Genomic DNA, 14,118 nt, shown 5'->3' on the forward strand with positions numbered 1-14,118 from the left:
ATATATACAGATGTTTATGAGTTCTTGATACATAGTTACTATGTCGTTCTTTCAAGTCAGTATAGTTTAGATGTGGGTCGTATATGGGCCACCCTATTGTTCAATGAGCCCCGGGTACTAGTAGATGGGTGCTTGGTCATCCAAGGTCAGGCACTCATCACGACTCATCGATTTGGGTCGTAACAGTAACAACTTTCCCCCTAGACAACACCTTCTGTAAATATTGTTGCACTGGATACCTCCATCTATTATACCTATTATGCCTTCCTGGATATTGAAATCCCTTAGATGTTGTTGCTACTGTTTGTTTCTCAGTTGTCACTTCCTCAGTTTTTTCACTTCTGCCTCTCCTTCATTAACATCCTCTTTCTTTTCTACCTTCAACTCAGGATGTAACACTCTACTCTCTTTCTTTGCATGGCCTTGTAACTTACATTCAGTACAATACTTAGGCAAATGATCATACTGAATCTTCACTTTCATAACATTTACTTCCTTGGTTTGGTCATCTTTAATCTCCATCATAACAAACTTAGGAAGATCTAATAATAAATCCAGTTGTACCTTTACCCTAGCACAATTAGGCCTGGTTTTATTAATAGTAGCCATGTCTAATAACAAAGGTTTCCCAACTGCCGATGCTAAGGTAAACGAAGATTCCTTAACAAAGTAAGTAGGCAGTAAATAAGGGAAAGTATCCATGCCATTGCATTTGAAGTCTCTTCTTCAACCCTAAAATGGGAATCATATATGAGAGGTCTCATCTGATAAGACTTACCATCCTTAGACTTCAACCAAAAGGCACTCTTAGAAGAGATGTTTATGAAATCTTCCGTTAAAGAACATCTAATCAAAACATGTCAATCTCTTAAGAATCCAACTTGATACTTTCCCTTAGCCCCACATTGACTTGGAATAATATCTCTCAACTCATCCATTCCTGGCGAGCCATAAGAGAACTACCTATAATAGCATGCTGTAAATTCTCTATTTGCTCCATTCTTGATACTTCTGATGTAGTCCAATGAACCACTGGGATACTATGAACATATTGAACCTCCTTGATAGGTATAGGATCAACAATGGGGTTAGTAGTAGGGTTACATTCATGCACAAAAGTCTGCATGTAGGTTGCAGCGTTTGTTTCTTTGACTGAGAGAAGCGGGACAATTGGCTGAGAAACGGGTATTTTCGTGTTGGTAAGGGGAGGGTAGTGATCTAGGTTGGAAGTTGATGGACGCTGGCCAGCCACTGTTGACGGCTGAAAAGTGACCGGAGTGGCCATAGTTTGAAAATAGGTTTAGTTTAGGGTTTGCACGGGAATAGGAGGAGAAAGAAGAGAGCTTTTCTATGAAGTTAATTGATAAACATAATTGAGGCATCTTTAAATTTGAAAATAATGACTTTTTGGGACAAATAATTGACAAACTTAACTAATATTTAAACAAAAATGATCATAGACCCGTGGATTATTGGACCATTGGGACAAGATGTGGACTTGGACTATTTTGACTAATTTAGACTAAAAATGACTTAAAAGTCTAAAATATGGGATATGGTTAAACTATGGATAATAATAGTATGTCAAAAAATGATTTTCTTAAAAAACCTAACTTTAACTAAAAATCTTTTTCAAAACTTGGGTGGGCTTACGTAGTGTTCTACTTAGGTTAATACCTTCGGGTTTTTTTAACCTAGGTGTTCTAGTCCAAAATCCAAAACGCCTAATTTTGGGCAAAACATTACCACTTTTATTTCTTTAAAATATTGTATTTTGCATAAATGACTAACATTTTATTGCAGGAATCTAAAACAAAAGCAGTTTTTATCAAAAACAATTTATATTCACAAGGCATATTATTAGAATCTGTATGCCAACCGTATTTCATGGATCCTTAATATCGGGGTGCCTAACACCTTCCTCGGGGGATCACTGGAACCCTTACCCATACTTTGGCTTAGATAGGGTTCTTTTAAAATTTAACCGTTGTAAATGAACCCTTTCGAACTGGTTTTCCTAACTTACCTATAAGTTAGGTAGCGACTCTAAAACAATATCCATTTAGAGCACCATCGACGTAGAAGTGTATTTTTTTATTTTCCCGGTACGATTAAACCCGTACTTTCCCGGGATACTTTTTTTTTTTAAGTGCAAATCCGAATCGGAAAAAAACAGAACTGCTACATATAGCGACTTTGATGGGGATAATTAAAGGTTCTAACCATAAGGGTTCCAATAATTTATTTTTTTTGTGTAATATAAATTGTTTAAGTGATATAAACTGCTTCTGGGTTTAAATTCCCGCAAAATGACTGTCATTCATGCATGCATACTCCGCCACTCCTAACATTTATTTTACACTTTGTTTCTGAGGGTGACAACGCGAGATGAGTTGCAGTCATACCTCCACTAAAAAACCCTTTTGCTATCATTCTTTGGCGGTCTCTAAGGTCGAGTGGGCATGTGGTCAACCCATATCCTTAGAGAACTCATCCCTAGCTTGTCATCTAGGGTAACCTGTGTCATTTTCTTGAAAAACCACTCTAGAATAACTAGTGTAGAGCAAAGCCAAATCCTACTGGTATAACGCATACTAACCATAGACCGGTTTGGGTATCTCAGACCTACCTGAATCGGACAGGATAGACACCTTACTATGTTCAGATGGTGTAAAAACCCGAAGGCATTGCATCCCACTACTTGCTATTTGGAAGCATTATTGTGCCTTCTGTGAAATAAATTATTGTTCCTGGGGGCGGGGAGCTAACAGTGTTCTGTTTTACAAATGGATATTTCTGCATTTAGTTACTTTAAAGCATTGTAATCCCACTTGGCAAAGATATTATTAATGAAAAGCATTGGGATTTTTATTTATGGGAACAATAAAGTTGTTTTACATATGACATAATTTTGCTTCATACGTTAGTAGCCTCGGAGTAACGAGGTAGAGGAAAAATGAATTATATATTGCCTAAATGTTTATTTGATATAACTGTTTTGTGTGATATATTTTATTAAAAACTCTTGATTGGTCAACATTCTGAACACTACCCAAAAGGAAAACAAAGGAAATAACCCACAAAACTAATTTAGCTCCACTCTTAAAATGTTGATTTGCTGATAAGAAATGAATACTCCAGACAAGGATAAAAGATGAAAATGAGAAGATAATGATGACTTGTTTAGTTAGGTAGAAAATTTTTAAGTATCCCTTTACTGCTTTCAATTAAGAGGAATATTCCTTTATCTTTTTATGTGAATGGAATCGCGCCGACCTGATGTCCCATTGGGGGATACGTGGGAAGTCTACATAAGGCCTAGTCAGGGTAGAAAAAAAACAAGTTTCGGGTAGCATAGGAAAAAACCTTTTCAGTGAATTCCCGAACTACGGACGGACCTGATCAATATTTCTTAAAACACAGCACGACCAAAATACCCTCAGCATGTAAATCAATGAAGAGTTGAAATAAGATATATGAATCTATGTGCTATAAACTACAAACAATATGATATTTTGTATTTTGTGCCTAAACTAGCACTAACTTGGGAGCCTTTAAGTTGTTTTCTCTTAAAGACAGGGGTCGATTCGCTGGCACCAGTTACTCGATCAAAAGATGCTGCAGCGCCCTTAAACCCTCCACAAGAAGAAAACATGCTTGAGACTGCGCCACCAAACAACAACCAGAATAGAACTGCCTTAGTCGAGGGTATCCCAACAGCTGACATAGCTGGAATGCCTTTGGAAGAGGCCATTAACCTGCTAATAAGGCAATTAGCTGAAGCTAGAGAAGAAGTAGCCCGCCTAAGGGCTGAAAAAGAAAATACTACTAATACTGAGGCTAGAAGGCCTGCACCCACTTTCCCAAATTTAGACTTATCAATCCTTGACCATTTCCCATAGACTCAAACTGGAGCTACTTTTCAAACTGCACTGCACCAAAGCACCACCCATGCGGGGAATTCCTCCCACCAAACACCAGCTTTCCAAATTCCTGCTCATGCTACAGCATCTCACAACCCAAATTCTTATCAAACTCCTCGGCCAGCGAGAACTCCTACAACCCACCCCGTGCAACCAAATGGTCTTTTTTAAGGTCATATCACCCATATTGACTCCTCGCCAGAACTGAAGAACATGGAAATGTTCTTTAAGGCTATAATAGACAAAATCGAGAAATATATGGGGAAGAAAATTGCTAAACTAGAGCAGGCTCCAAGAAGAAAGAAGGATTGAGATACTCTGATTTGTGCATACATCCTGACTTGAGTGTACGAGAAGGTTTCAAAATTTGACCATTTAAATGGGTCAGGCAATCCGAGGGCCCACTTGAGAGCTTATTGCGACCGGTTGGTCGGGAGTGGCGGAAAGGAAGCGTTGCTCATGAGATTATTCAGTCGAAGTCTGTCAGGAACAACTATGAAGTAGTTCATCTCACAAGACATAAGTCGATGGAAGACATGGGAGGAGATGGCAAGTTAATTTATAGAAAGATTCCGCTTAAATGTGGAAAATGTTCCTGACCACTTCTCACTGGAAAAAATCCGTCAGAAATTGACTGAAACCTATAGAGAATATGTCAGTCGTTGGTGAGATGAGGTAGTGCGTGTGCTACCACCTATGACTGAAGCTGAGCTGGTAGCTGTATTTATACGGTACCAAAAAGCTGATTGTTTTGCCAAACTGATAACTATGAAAGGGAGCTCCTTTGCAGATTTAGTCTCTATTGGGAAAGACATCGAGGATGGCCTCAAGACCAATAGGATTGTCAGTGCACTAAATAGAGCTGGTGCGTCTGGCACCACGAGTGGCAAAAAGAAGAAAGAAGATGTAGCTTTGTTTCTAAAGCCACTAGCTTAAAAAGCCCAAGAAAGGAGATAACCCACAAAAATCATGACAACTATCAATCGCCTCCACCAACTAGCTATATAACCACTTCACCCCAATATAGCGTGATGTTTGTGTGCTACGCACAAACTGGCTACCAAGCTTCACAACCAAATTACCAAATACTAGCACCTAGCAACCAAGCTCTACAACCAAATTATCAAATGCCAGCACCTTATAACCAAGCTTCACAAAACCAAACTTTCCAAAAACAGCCTCCACCAGCAAACTACGAGGCACCCCAAAAGAAACCTCTAAGAGTATTCACTCCTTTACCAGAATCACGGGCTAGTTTGTTTGTCAAACTAAGAGACGTCCGTCGAATGAATACTGTTCCACCAAAACCTGCTAACCCCAAGGATCGATGGTACAGGCCAAATTTCACTTGCGCCTATCATTCTAACCAAGTTGGTCATACTACCGTATATTGCATAAACCTGAGGCACAAGCTACAAGATATGATTGACAATCATGCGCTTATCCTGGAGCCAACCCCTCCAAATGTTGACACAAATCCTCTCTCTAAGCATGGAGGGAAACAAATTCATATGATAGAAAGAGGTGACGAATGGGAAGAAAGTCCTGCGATTATTTGTCCAAATATTGAAGGGTTAGAAAGCATTGTCGCCTCGTTGTCCTTACAAGAGAAAAAAGAAGTGTTAGGTGCCATGATTAAGAACTTTGAGATGTCCCAGTCATCTGTTGTAGCCAAGAAAGAGCCATTCATGCTCAAATATCCCTCAACAGTTTCTCCAATTCTGAACGAACCGTTCGTACTCAAAAGATTAGGGCCAGTTGAGAATACACCTTTTGTGATCAAATCATCACACCTGATAATGGTCAACAAAGGAAAAGAGGTAGCCGATGTGGTTCAGGGTATGACCAGTTCTCCAGAAGAGCCTGTACTTGGAGAGCCATGTCGTGAAAATCCTCATAAAAGATCAATCAATGAAGGTGAAGCTGAAAACTTTTGGAGGCAAATGCTAGTCAAGGATTAATCGATTGTTAGCACTTGCATAAGACTCCTACCAGGATATCAGTAATGTTATTATTACTCAGTTCGTCTCAACATCTCTTAGACTTAATGAAAGGTTTGGATGAAGTCCAAGTACCCGCCGACACTACAAGTGAAACATGGCCGAAATTGTAGGGTATGTTGTACGAGCGCATAATATATAATTTTCTGATGATGAATTACCAAGAGAGGGTAAGACCCGCAACAAGGCCTTACACATAACAGTCAAATGTCGCGATAAGATTATCCCTCAACTGCAGATTGATGGAGGGGCTGGGTTGAATATATGCCCTATAACGACTTTGAAACAGCTTGGATATGATGTTGGTAAAATCCGCTAGAGTCGAAGCATTGTAAAATCTTATGATGGCGCAACCAGTGACCCAAATGGAGAAACAGATCTGCAAATACAAATGAGCCCTGTAGAGTTTATCGTGGAGTTCATTATCAGGGATATCAAAACAAGTTATAACTTATTGTTGGGACGACCTTGGTTGCACGCCATAGAAGTTGTAGCATCTTTGTTACATCAGTCTCTCAAATTCATCTGGGATGATTAAGAAGTCGTGATTCACGATAAAGAAAGTATCCATAACTATCCAGATAATTCAATACTGATCATATAAAAATTGCCAAGCAATACTGATTTTCGCACCATTGAATTAGCCATGTTGGATCGCAGGAGGGATGATGAGGATATCCATATGCCACCGGTCTACAAAATAGTTGACACGACTATGATAAGAAATAGGTTTGAGCCTAGGAAAAGTCTGGGAAGGAACTTACAAGTAATTAGAAAACCAGTGACTATCGAAAATGGGAAATATCGATTTGGGGTCAGCTACAAGCCGTGTGAGGCAGAAGAAGAAGAAAAATGAGGACCAAGAGGTCCTATTAAAATGAGAAGCCATTTCCTTATCTATACCAGTCTTTCACAGCATGCCCATTGAGTCACAATGATGAAGATCCAGAAGAGGGTTTAAGGATGTTGTTTTAGGAAGAGGAATGCACAACCATCATTAAAGAATGTTTTGAAGCACTAGAGATTCGTCATGCTGAGCCAGGGGCAATGTCAAGTGGATGAAATTCCACCCTGTTGTTCACCTTGCGGTAGAAAGAATGCTCATTTTCAGAAAAATGGCGAAAGTCAGCTTTGAGGCCCAGCTTATTGTCGTTTCATGCTTTTACATTTCCTTATTACATGTTGGTTAATAATGGAAATGGCTCGATGTTCCATCCCGAGTCAGGACCATAGTTTGTATCACTCTTTTAAAATTTCAATGAAAACGCCTCAAAGTTTGCAATAAGACAATATTGTTTTACCTTACCATTATATATATATATATATATATACACATAATTAAGATTGCTTTTATATGATTGATAATTGTGTTACTTTGCTTTACTGTAATAACGCAGAAGCCACAAATAATGTCATGACATGTTACGAAACAATTAAGTACGATGACGAACAAAACGAAGATCAAGAAAAAAAGATAGCTGAACCAAAAGGGTTGATAGACGTCAAAGAGGAGTATGAAAATAGACCAACAACAAACCTAGAGGAAACGGAGGCAATTAATCTAGGAAATGAGAAAATGGTCCGAGAAACAAGGATAAGTGTACATTTGACAGAACCTGAGAAAGAAAGGTATTGAAGTCTGTTGAAAGAGTATGAAGATGTTTTTGCTGGGTTATACGCCGATACGCCGATACCCCGGGTTTGAGTACAAACATTATCGCTCATAGGTTGCCAATTCTAGAGGGATTTGCCCCAGCAAAGCAGAAAACCAGGCAGCCTAAGCCCGATGTCAGCATCAGAATCAAAGAAGAAGTCAAGAAACAGATTCAGTTGGGAGTTGTGGAACTGACACCCTACCCGACATGGTTAGCAAACATAGTCTCGGTATGAAAGAAGGATGGAAAATAAGGATCTGTGTGGACTATTGTGATCCTAACTGTGCTAGTCCAAAGGATAATTTCCCACTCCCTAACATTCACATACTTATTGACACCTGCACCAAATATGAGGTGCAGCCTTTTGTGGATTGTTACGCGGGCTACCATCAGATACTAATGAATTAGGAAGATGCTCAGAAAATTGCTTTCATCACACCATGAGGAGTATATCACTACTAGGTAATGCCTTTTTGGCTCAAGAATGCCGGTGCTACTTACATGAGGGTGATGACCACCATTTTTTAGGATACGATGCATAGAGAAATCGAGGTGTATGTGGACGACATCCTCATCAAGTCCCGAGTGGGTGATGATCATCTTGATCATTTGAGAAAATTCTTCGATAGACTCCGTAAATACGATTTGAAGTGCTTGCCAGGAAGTTTCGAGGGTTCATAGTCAGCCGTCGCAGTATGGAGTTGGATCCCACAAAGATCAAAGCAATTCAAAAACTCCCACCACCAACAACAAAAAAAGAGGTCATGAGTTTCCTAGGAAGATTGAATTACATTGGACAATTCATTGCCCAATCCACAATAATTGTAGAACCAATTCTCAAACTCCTTAAGAAAGATGCTCCAACTAAATGGACAGATGATTGTTAGAAAGCTTTTGATACAATCAAAAGATACTTGTCCTAACTACCCGTTTTGGTCGCACCAAGGCTAGGAAGCCCTTTACTGCTATATATGTCAGTATCAGAAAATGCTTTTGGGTGCATGTCAGCGCAAAATGATGAAACAGGCAAGAACGAGAGAGCCATCTATTATATCAGTAAGAAGTTCATACCCTATGAATCCAACTATTCCTTGATAGAAAAGACATGTTGCGCTCTAACCTGGGTGTCTCAGAAGTTAAGACATTATATGGCCGCATACACGACTCATTTGGTCTCTGAATGGACCCCTAAGGTACATTTTTTGCTAACCTATGCCAATAGGGAAGATAGCCAAATTGAAAATGCTATTAAGTGAGTTCGATATCCAATACATCGCATAGAAAGCAATTAAGGGACAAGCATTAGTAGATTTAATGGCATAAAGCCTGGTGGATGACAATCCCGTACCTTTGTGGACTTACTTCCTGGATCAAAAAGTGATAACAAATGAGGGTGAAAAAAATGAAGGTGAATTAGGCTGGAAAGTATACTTTGATGGAGAGTTCAACTTTAAAAGATCGGGAATTAGAGCCGTTTTGATTTCGGACTCAGGCCGATATTATCCAGTAGCCACAAAGTTGAACTTCAATTGCACCAACAAAATGACTGAATACGAAGCTTGCATCATAGGTCTTCGTTTAGCCCTTGACATGGATATGCGGAATCTTCAGGTAATTGGCGACTCAGATTTGTTGATTCATCAGGTTCAAGGAGAATGGGCCACTAAAAATGAGAAGATCATACCATATGTCAGACTTGTACAAAGGCTAGCGGATCCATTTCAAGAAGTCTAGTTCAAACATATACCAAGAACCCAAAATGAGTTTGCTAATGCATTGGTAATAATAGCATCCATGATTCAACATCTTGACAGTAAGTACATTGATCCTGTCAAAGTCGAAATCGGAGATCAACCAGCTCACTGTGGTTTTGTAGAAGAAGAGATTGATGGAAAACCTTCGTACGTCGACATTAAAATGTATCTGAAGAAAGGAGAATACCCTAAAGGAATCACCATCAATCAGAAGAAGACTATCTGGAAGTTGGCAAATGATTTCTTCCTCAATAAGAATGTTCTGTATAAAAGAACCCTAGATTTGGGTTTGCTCAGATGTGTTGACTCTGTCGAAGCCACAAGGTTGATTGAAGAAGTATATGCTGGAATCTGCGGGCCTCACATGAACGGGTTTGTGTAGAAAAAAATGATTTTAAGGACAGGTTATTACTGGATGACTATGGAGAACGATTGTAGCAAATTCGTCTAGAAATGCCACAAGTGTCAAATTCATGGAGACTTGATAAAGGTCCCTCCAACATAGCTGAATGCTCAGACATCACCTTGGCCATTCGCCGCTTGGGGAATGGATGTCGTAGGACCAATTGAGCCAGCTGCGTCAAACTAGCACCATTTTATTTTGGTCGCCATAGACTACTTCACCAAGTGGGTGGAAGCAGCATCTTATGCGTCAGTAACAAAGAAAGTAGTAGCAAACTTTGTGCGCAACAACATCATATGCTGATTTGGCATCCTAGAATCGATCATAATAGATAATAGGGCTAATTTGAACAGCCACCTGATGAAAGAAATATGTGCTCAATTCCGAATTACTCACCAAAATTCGACCACATACCGGCCACAAATGAATGGAGCTGTGGAAGCCGCCAACAAAAACATCAAGAAGATCCTCATAAAGATAATTGATAATTACAAAAACTAGCATGAACAATTGCCATATGCATTACTGGGATACCGCACAACTATCAGAACTTCAACTGGAGCCACTCCATACCTGTTGGTCTACGGCACTGAGGCGGTGATACCAGCCAAAGAAGAAATCCCTTCCCTTCTAATCAAAGAAGTAGCAGAATTGGACGACACTGAATGGATCCGTGAAAGGCATGAGCAACTAGCTTTGATAGATAAAAAGAGGATGATCGTTGTTTGCCATGGTCAGTTGAACTAACAAAGAATGGTGCGAGCCTTCAACAAATATGTGAGGACTAGACTTTTCCAATTAGGGCAATTGGTGCTCAAGCGGATATTCCCAAATCAAGAAGAATACAAAGGGAAGTTCGCGCCAAACTGGCAAGGGCCTAATATGATGCAGAAAGTGTTATCAGGAAGAGCAGTCGTCCTTGCTGAAATGGATGGCCAAGAGTGGCCAAGATCAATAAACATAGACGCCATCAAGAGATACTATGTTTGAAAAGAAGACGACTACAGAGATTCTTAGTTTTTTGTAGTTTTATGTAGCTTTTTATAGTTTTATGTTGCTTTTTGTTGCATTTCCTTTACTTGTAATTTTACATTTTTAGGAAAAAAAATCCAAAATTATGTACGAACTATGCGAGGAGCTGATTCCCTATATTTATAAGGGGACACGTAGGTTACAAGCTCAGTCGCTTTAACCCAAAAATCCAAAATTATGTATTTCGAACTACGTTATGATCTGATTCCCATTTGGGATACGTAGGCGCTCTTTTGAGTTTGTTCTCACCAATAAATCTCGATGTATTTATCCCGAAATACGTTATGACCTAATTCCCATTTGGGATACGTAGGCGCTCTCCCGAGCTCGGTCGTTCCAAACAAAATTCCCAATAAACCCTAAGAAACCTCAGAGATGTTTTGGCAAAAGAAATACACAAACAACCCCATATGGAAACTAGGGCAGAATTTTTTAGAGGACCTCAAAAGTTCTTTTGATATACCAGTTCAAAGATATAAATTGAGTAGAACTTCTACACTGGGACAGAATTTTTGAGAAGGACTTCAAAAATTCCTTCGACACGATAAAATCCAGAATCAACAAGTATACTCTTAAACTTGGGCAGAATTTTTGAGAGGATCTCAAAAATTCCTTCTACAGGGTGAAATTCAAGTTGGTACAAAAATGTATATAAGCTGGGACAAAATTTTCGAAAGGGATTCAAAAATTTTAATAAAAGTCATGCTCAAGACAAAAAGAGTGATATAAGACCTCGTTTGGGTAACCAATGTCATGACATTAAAAGGCTGTGTGTGGAATATATCCTTTTCAAAATTACTATTACTATGAAATTTAACACTTACAGAAAATATGCGTCTTCCAAAATATAAGCTTGCTATTTTCCAAACCCATCATCCAAAGATTTCTTGTTTGTAAAAATATTTTTCAAAAAATTGAGCATTCTGTCCTGCCAAAATGTGAATTGTAGAAGTCCATCTGTAGGAAGAGCGGTCAACCACATAGGAAACTTACGAATTTTTCTGTAGATGCAGGAACGAACAAACAAAGATTTTTACACTAACTTGTTTGATTAGATGTCTAAATAGGGATAACAATGACAAAACAAAGCAAAAGGAAACCTTGAGACGAAATGATAAGGAAGAGTGGCCGACAAGGGTAATGAAATCCTCCTTAATTAAAGTTGTTCTACGCTGACAAGTTTGTTCGTTTTGCAGAGCACGAAATTTTTAGAAAAAATAATTTTAAGACTACTGAAAGATATAATAACGGCTTACCGAAGCCTGGTCTCTATTAAATAGTATTGCATCAAGGTATTGAGACCCCGACCTAGATGTCGCATGGCTTGCCTTGATACATTGACTGATTAGGCATCTTAAATTTGATAAGCACAGTTCTCACCTGAATCTAGTGACATAATTGTGACATCAAATTTAAGATCGTCGACACAGACTATCAACAAAGATGGATTAATCCTGGCCCGAAAGATACTTACAGCTTTCGTCTTAACAATCTATGCTTTGGAGACAAAGAGTTGATATAGGCATTGTAGTGTCGTATTCATTATGAAAGAGTTTAGTCCTTTTGGAAAATGTGTACCCTTTCAGCGGGCAGGTATTCTTCCCTGGAGTCAAAAAAGGAGTGTATCAGTCTTACCACCGAGGTAAGCTTCATTCCTCAAAATGACGATTTGGGCAATACGACTACATGCCGAAAGGATATAGTCGCCGTCCATATATAGCTAAAATATGTAGCATAATTCGGAGGTTGATGTCCATAATCGTTGATATATGAATATGATTCCTACATCAAGATTTGCGGTCGCAATTGCAGTTTATCTCAAGTCAATGTAATTTTGGTTCAGGGATAGCGGTTGTCATGAGAAAAGGCCCCACACTTGAGTATGCAGTCGTTAACTTGAATATTCTGACTAAATGTTGTAATTCTGGATACAAAGTTTAGTGGTCATCATGAAAGGAATATGATATTGTACTCTGTTGTATAGTCTTCATTTGGGTATTTTTTACTATAGGTGTTGTAGTCCCAAAACTGGTGTAACGCAGACTTCGTATGAGGATAACGATGCAGTCGACACCAGATTTGCGACAGTCACCGCAGTATGCGAAAATGATGTGATCCCAAATTTTCAGGGGTAGCGGATGTCGTAAGAAACGAAAATGGCCTCGCTCTTGGAAACATGTTCTTCATTAATAGCATCCTGCTTACGAAAACAAAAATCGGACTAGGGTGTGAAGGTTTCGCAAGAATGCGGTATAGCCCGACCCAAATCCCAATGGAAGTGATCATTGAAAAATGAAAACATCTAGAAATGACGAGAAAAGAACCGAACAAGGTGTCGCGATTATTATCCAAAGTAGTAAAAATCATTTCAAAATATACATACATACACAAAAGCACACACTTACAGGAAAAGAAGAAAAGAAGACAGATGAGTATTCGCAAGGAGCCGAACAAATGGCGAAATCAACAAATTAATCCTTTAAAACAAATGGAAACATTTCCACACAGGTATGACATTTACAATTAAAAAAATCAAATGAACTGACACGCAGGGCTTAGCATTTGGAGGCGGATTAAAAGCTACCAAGAGGGAAGCAGAAGCCAGACTCAAACATGCGGAGCTAACGTGGAATTTTTCTTGGGCAACTGGTCAAAACTGTGAACGAAATTCAAGCTTTCTACACCAGGATCGAAGCATCACTTCCTGCAACTGAACTCATAAATCCTTCAAAAACCCGTTTTCGATCGAATTTTTCACCGAAAATAGTCAAAGGGATTCTCACATAAAGGGATATTCCTTTTCGGGCTATCGAGTCGAGATACAATTGGCCTGATTTCTAAAGTCAGGGATATGTAGGATGCTCAAAATTCAAGGGTCGGCCATATTCCTATGATTATCTCGGGACATCCCGAGATAATTTAAAATTTTCTTGATTTTTCAGTCGTCCTAGAGTCAGAACTACAAACAGCCTAAATTCTCACATAACCCGAGATATGTAGGAAGCCCAAAGATCGGGATCCGGCCATATTTTTGAAATTTTTCTCAAAGAGAAAGTCGTAATTTCGATTATTCGGTAAAAATTAGGTTTGTCAAAATTCGTAGCTCAAGGATGGCCTTGCCATCCTGGAACTCCGAAGGGGCAGTTGTTGACACCTAATTTTCACCTCATAAGATGCGTATTTTAGTTTTCAAGTTTCCCGAGTCAAAGACGGAGTAAGGGTACACCCTTTAAAGATTAAAATTTCAAAATCCTGAGAAAATGGCAAAAAACGGTTAAATATTATTTCTTGAAAAAGAAAAAAAACTGACAACTATTAGATATACAAGTTATTTAATTTCATCCCGCTCCA

At 39.0% G+C, this 14,118-nt stretch overlaps 1 protein-coding gene across 1 annotated transcript; it reads right to left on the reverse strand.

The window, feature by feature from the left end:
• Positions 1 to 318: 318 nt before the first annotated feature.
• LOC132630616 (uncharacterized) lies at positions 319 to 702 on the reverse strand. The gene has a single exon (XM_060346181.1). It carries the CDS (start codon positions 700 to 702, stop codon positions 319 to 321), a length of 384 nt encoding a protein of 127 aa, XP_060202164.1.
• Positions 703 to 14,118: the final 13,416 nt, after the last annotated feature.

The sequence above is a fragment of the Lycium barbarum genome, chromosome 3, assembly GCF_019175385.1.
Source record: "Lycium barbarum isolate Lr01 chromosome 3, ASM1917538v2, whole genome shotgun sequence".
Lineage (NCBI taxonomy): Eukaryota > Viridiplantae > Streptophyta > Magnoliopsida > Solanales > Solanaceae > Lycium > Lycium barbarum.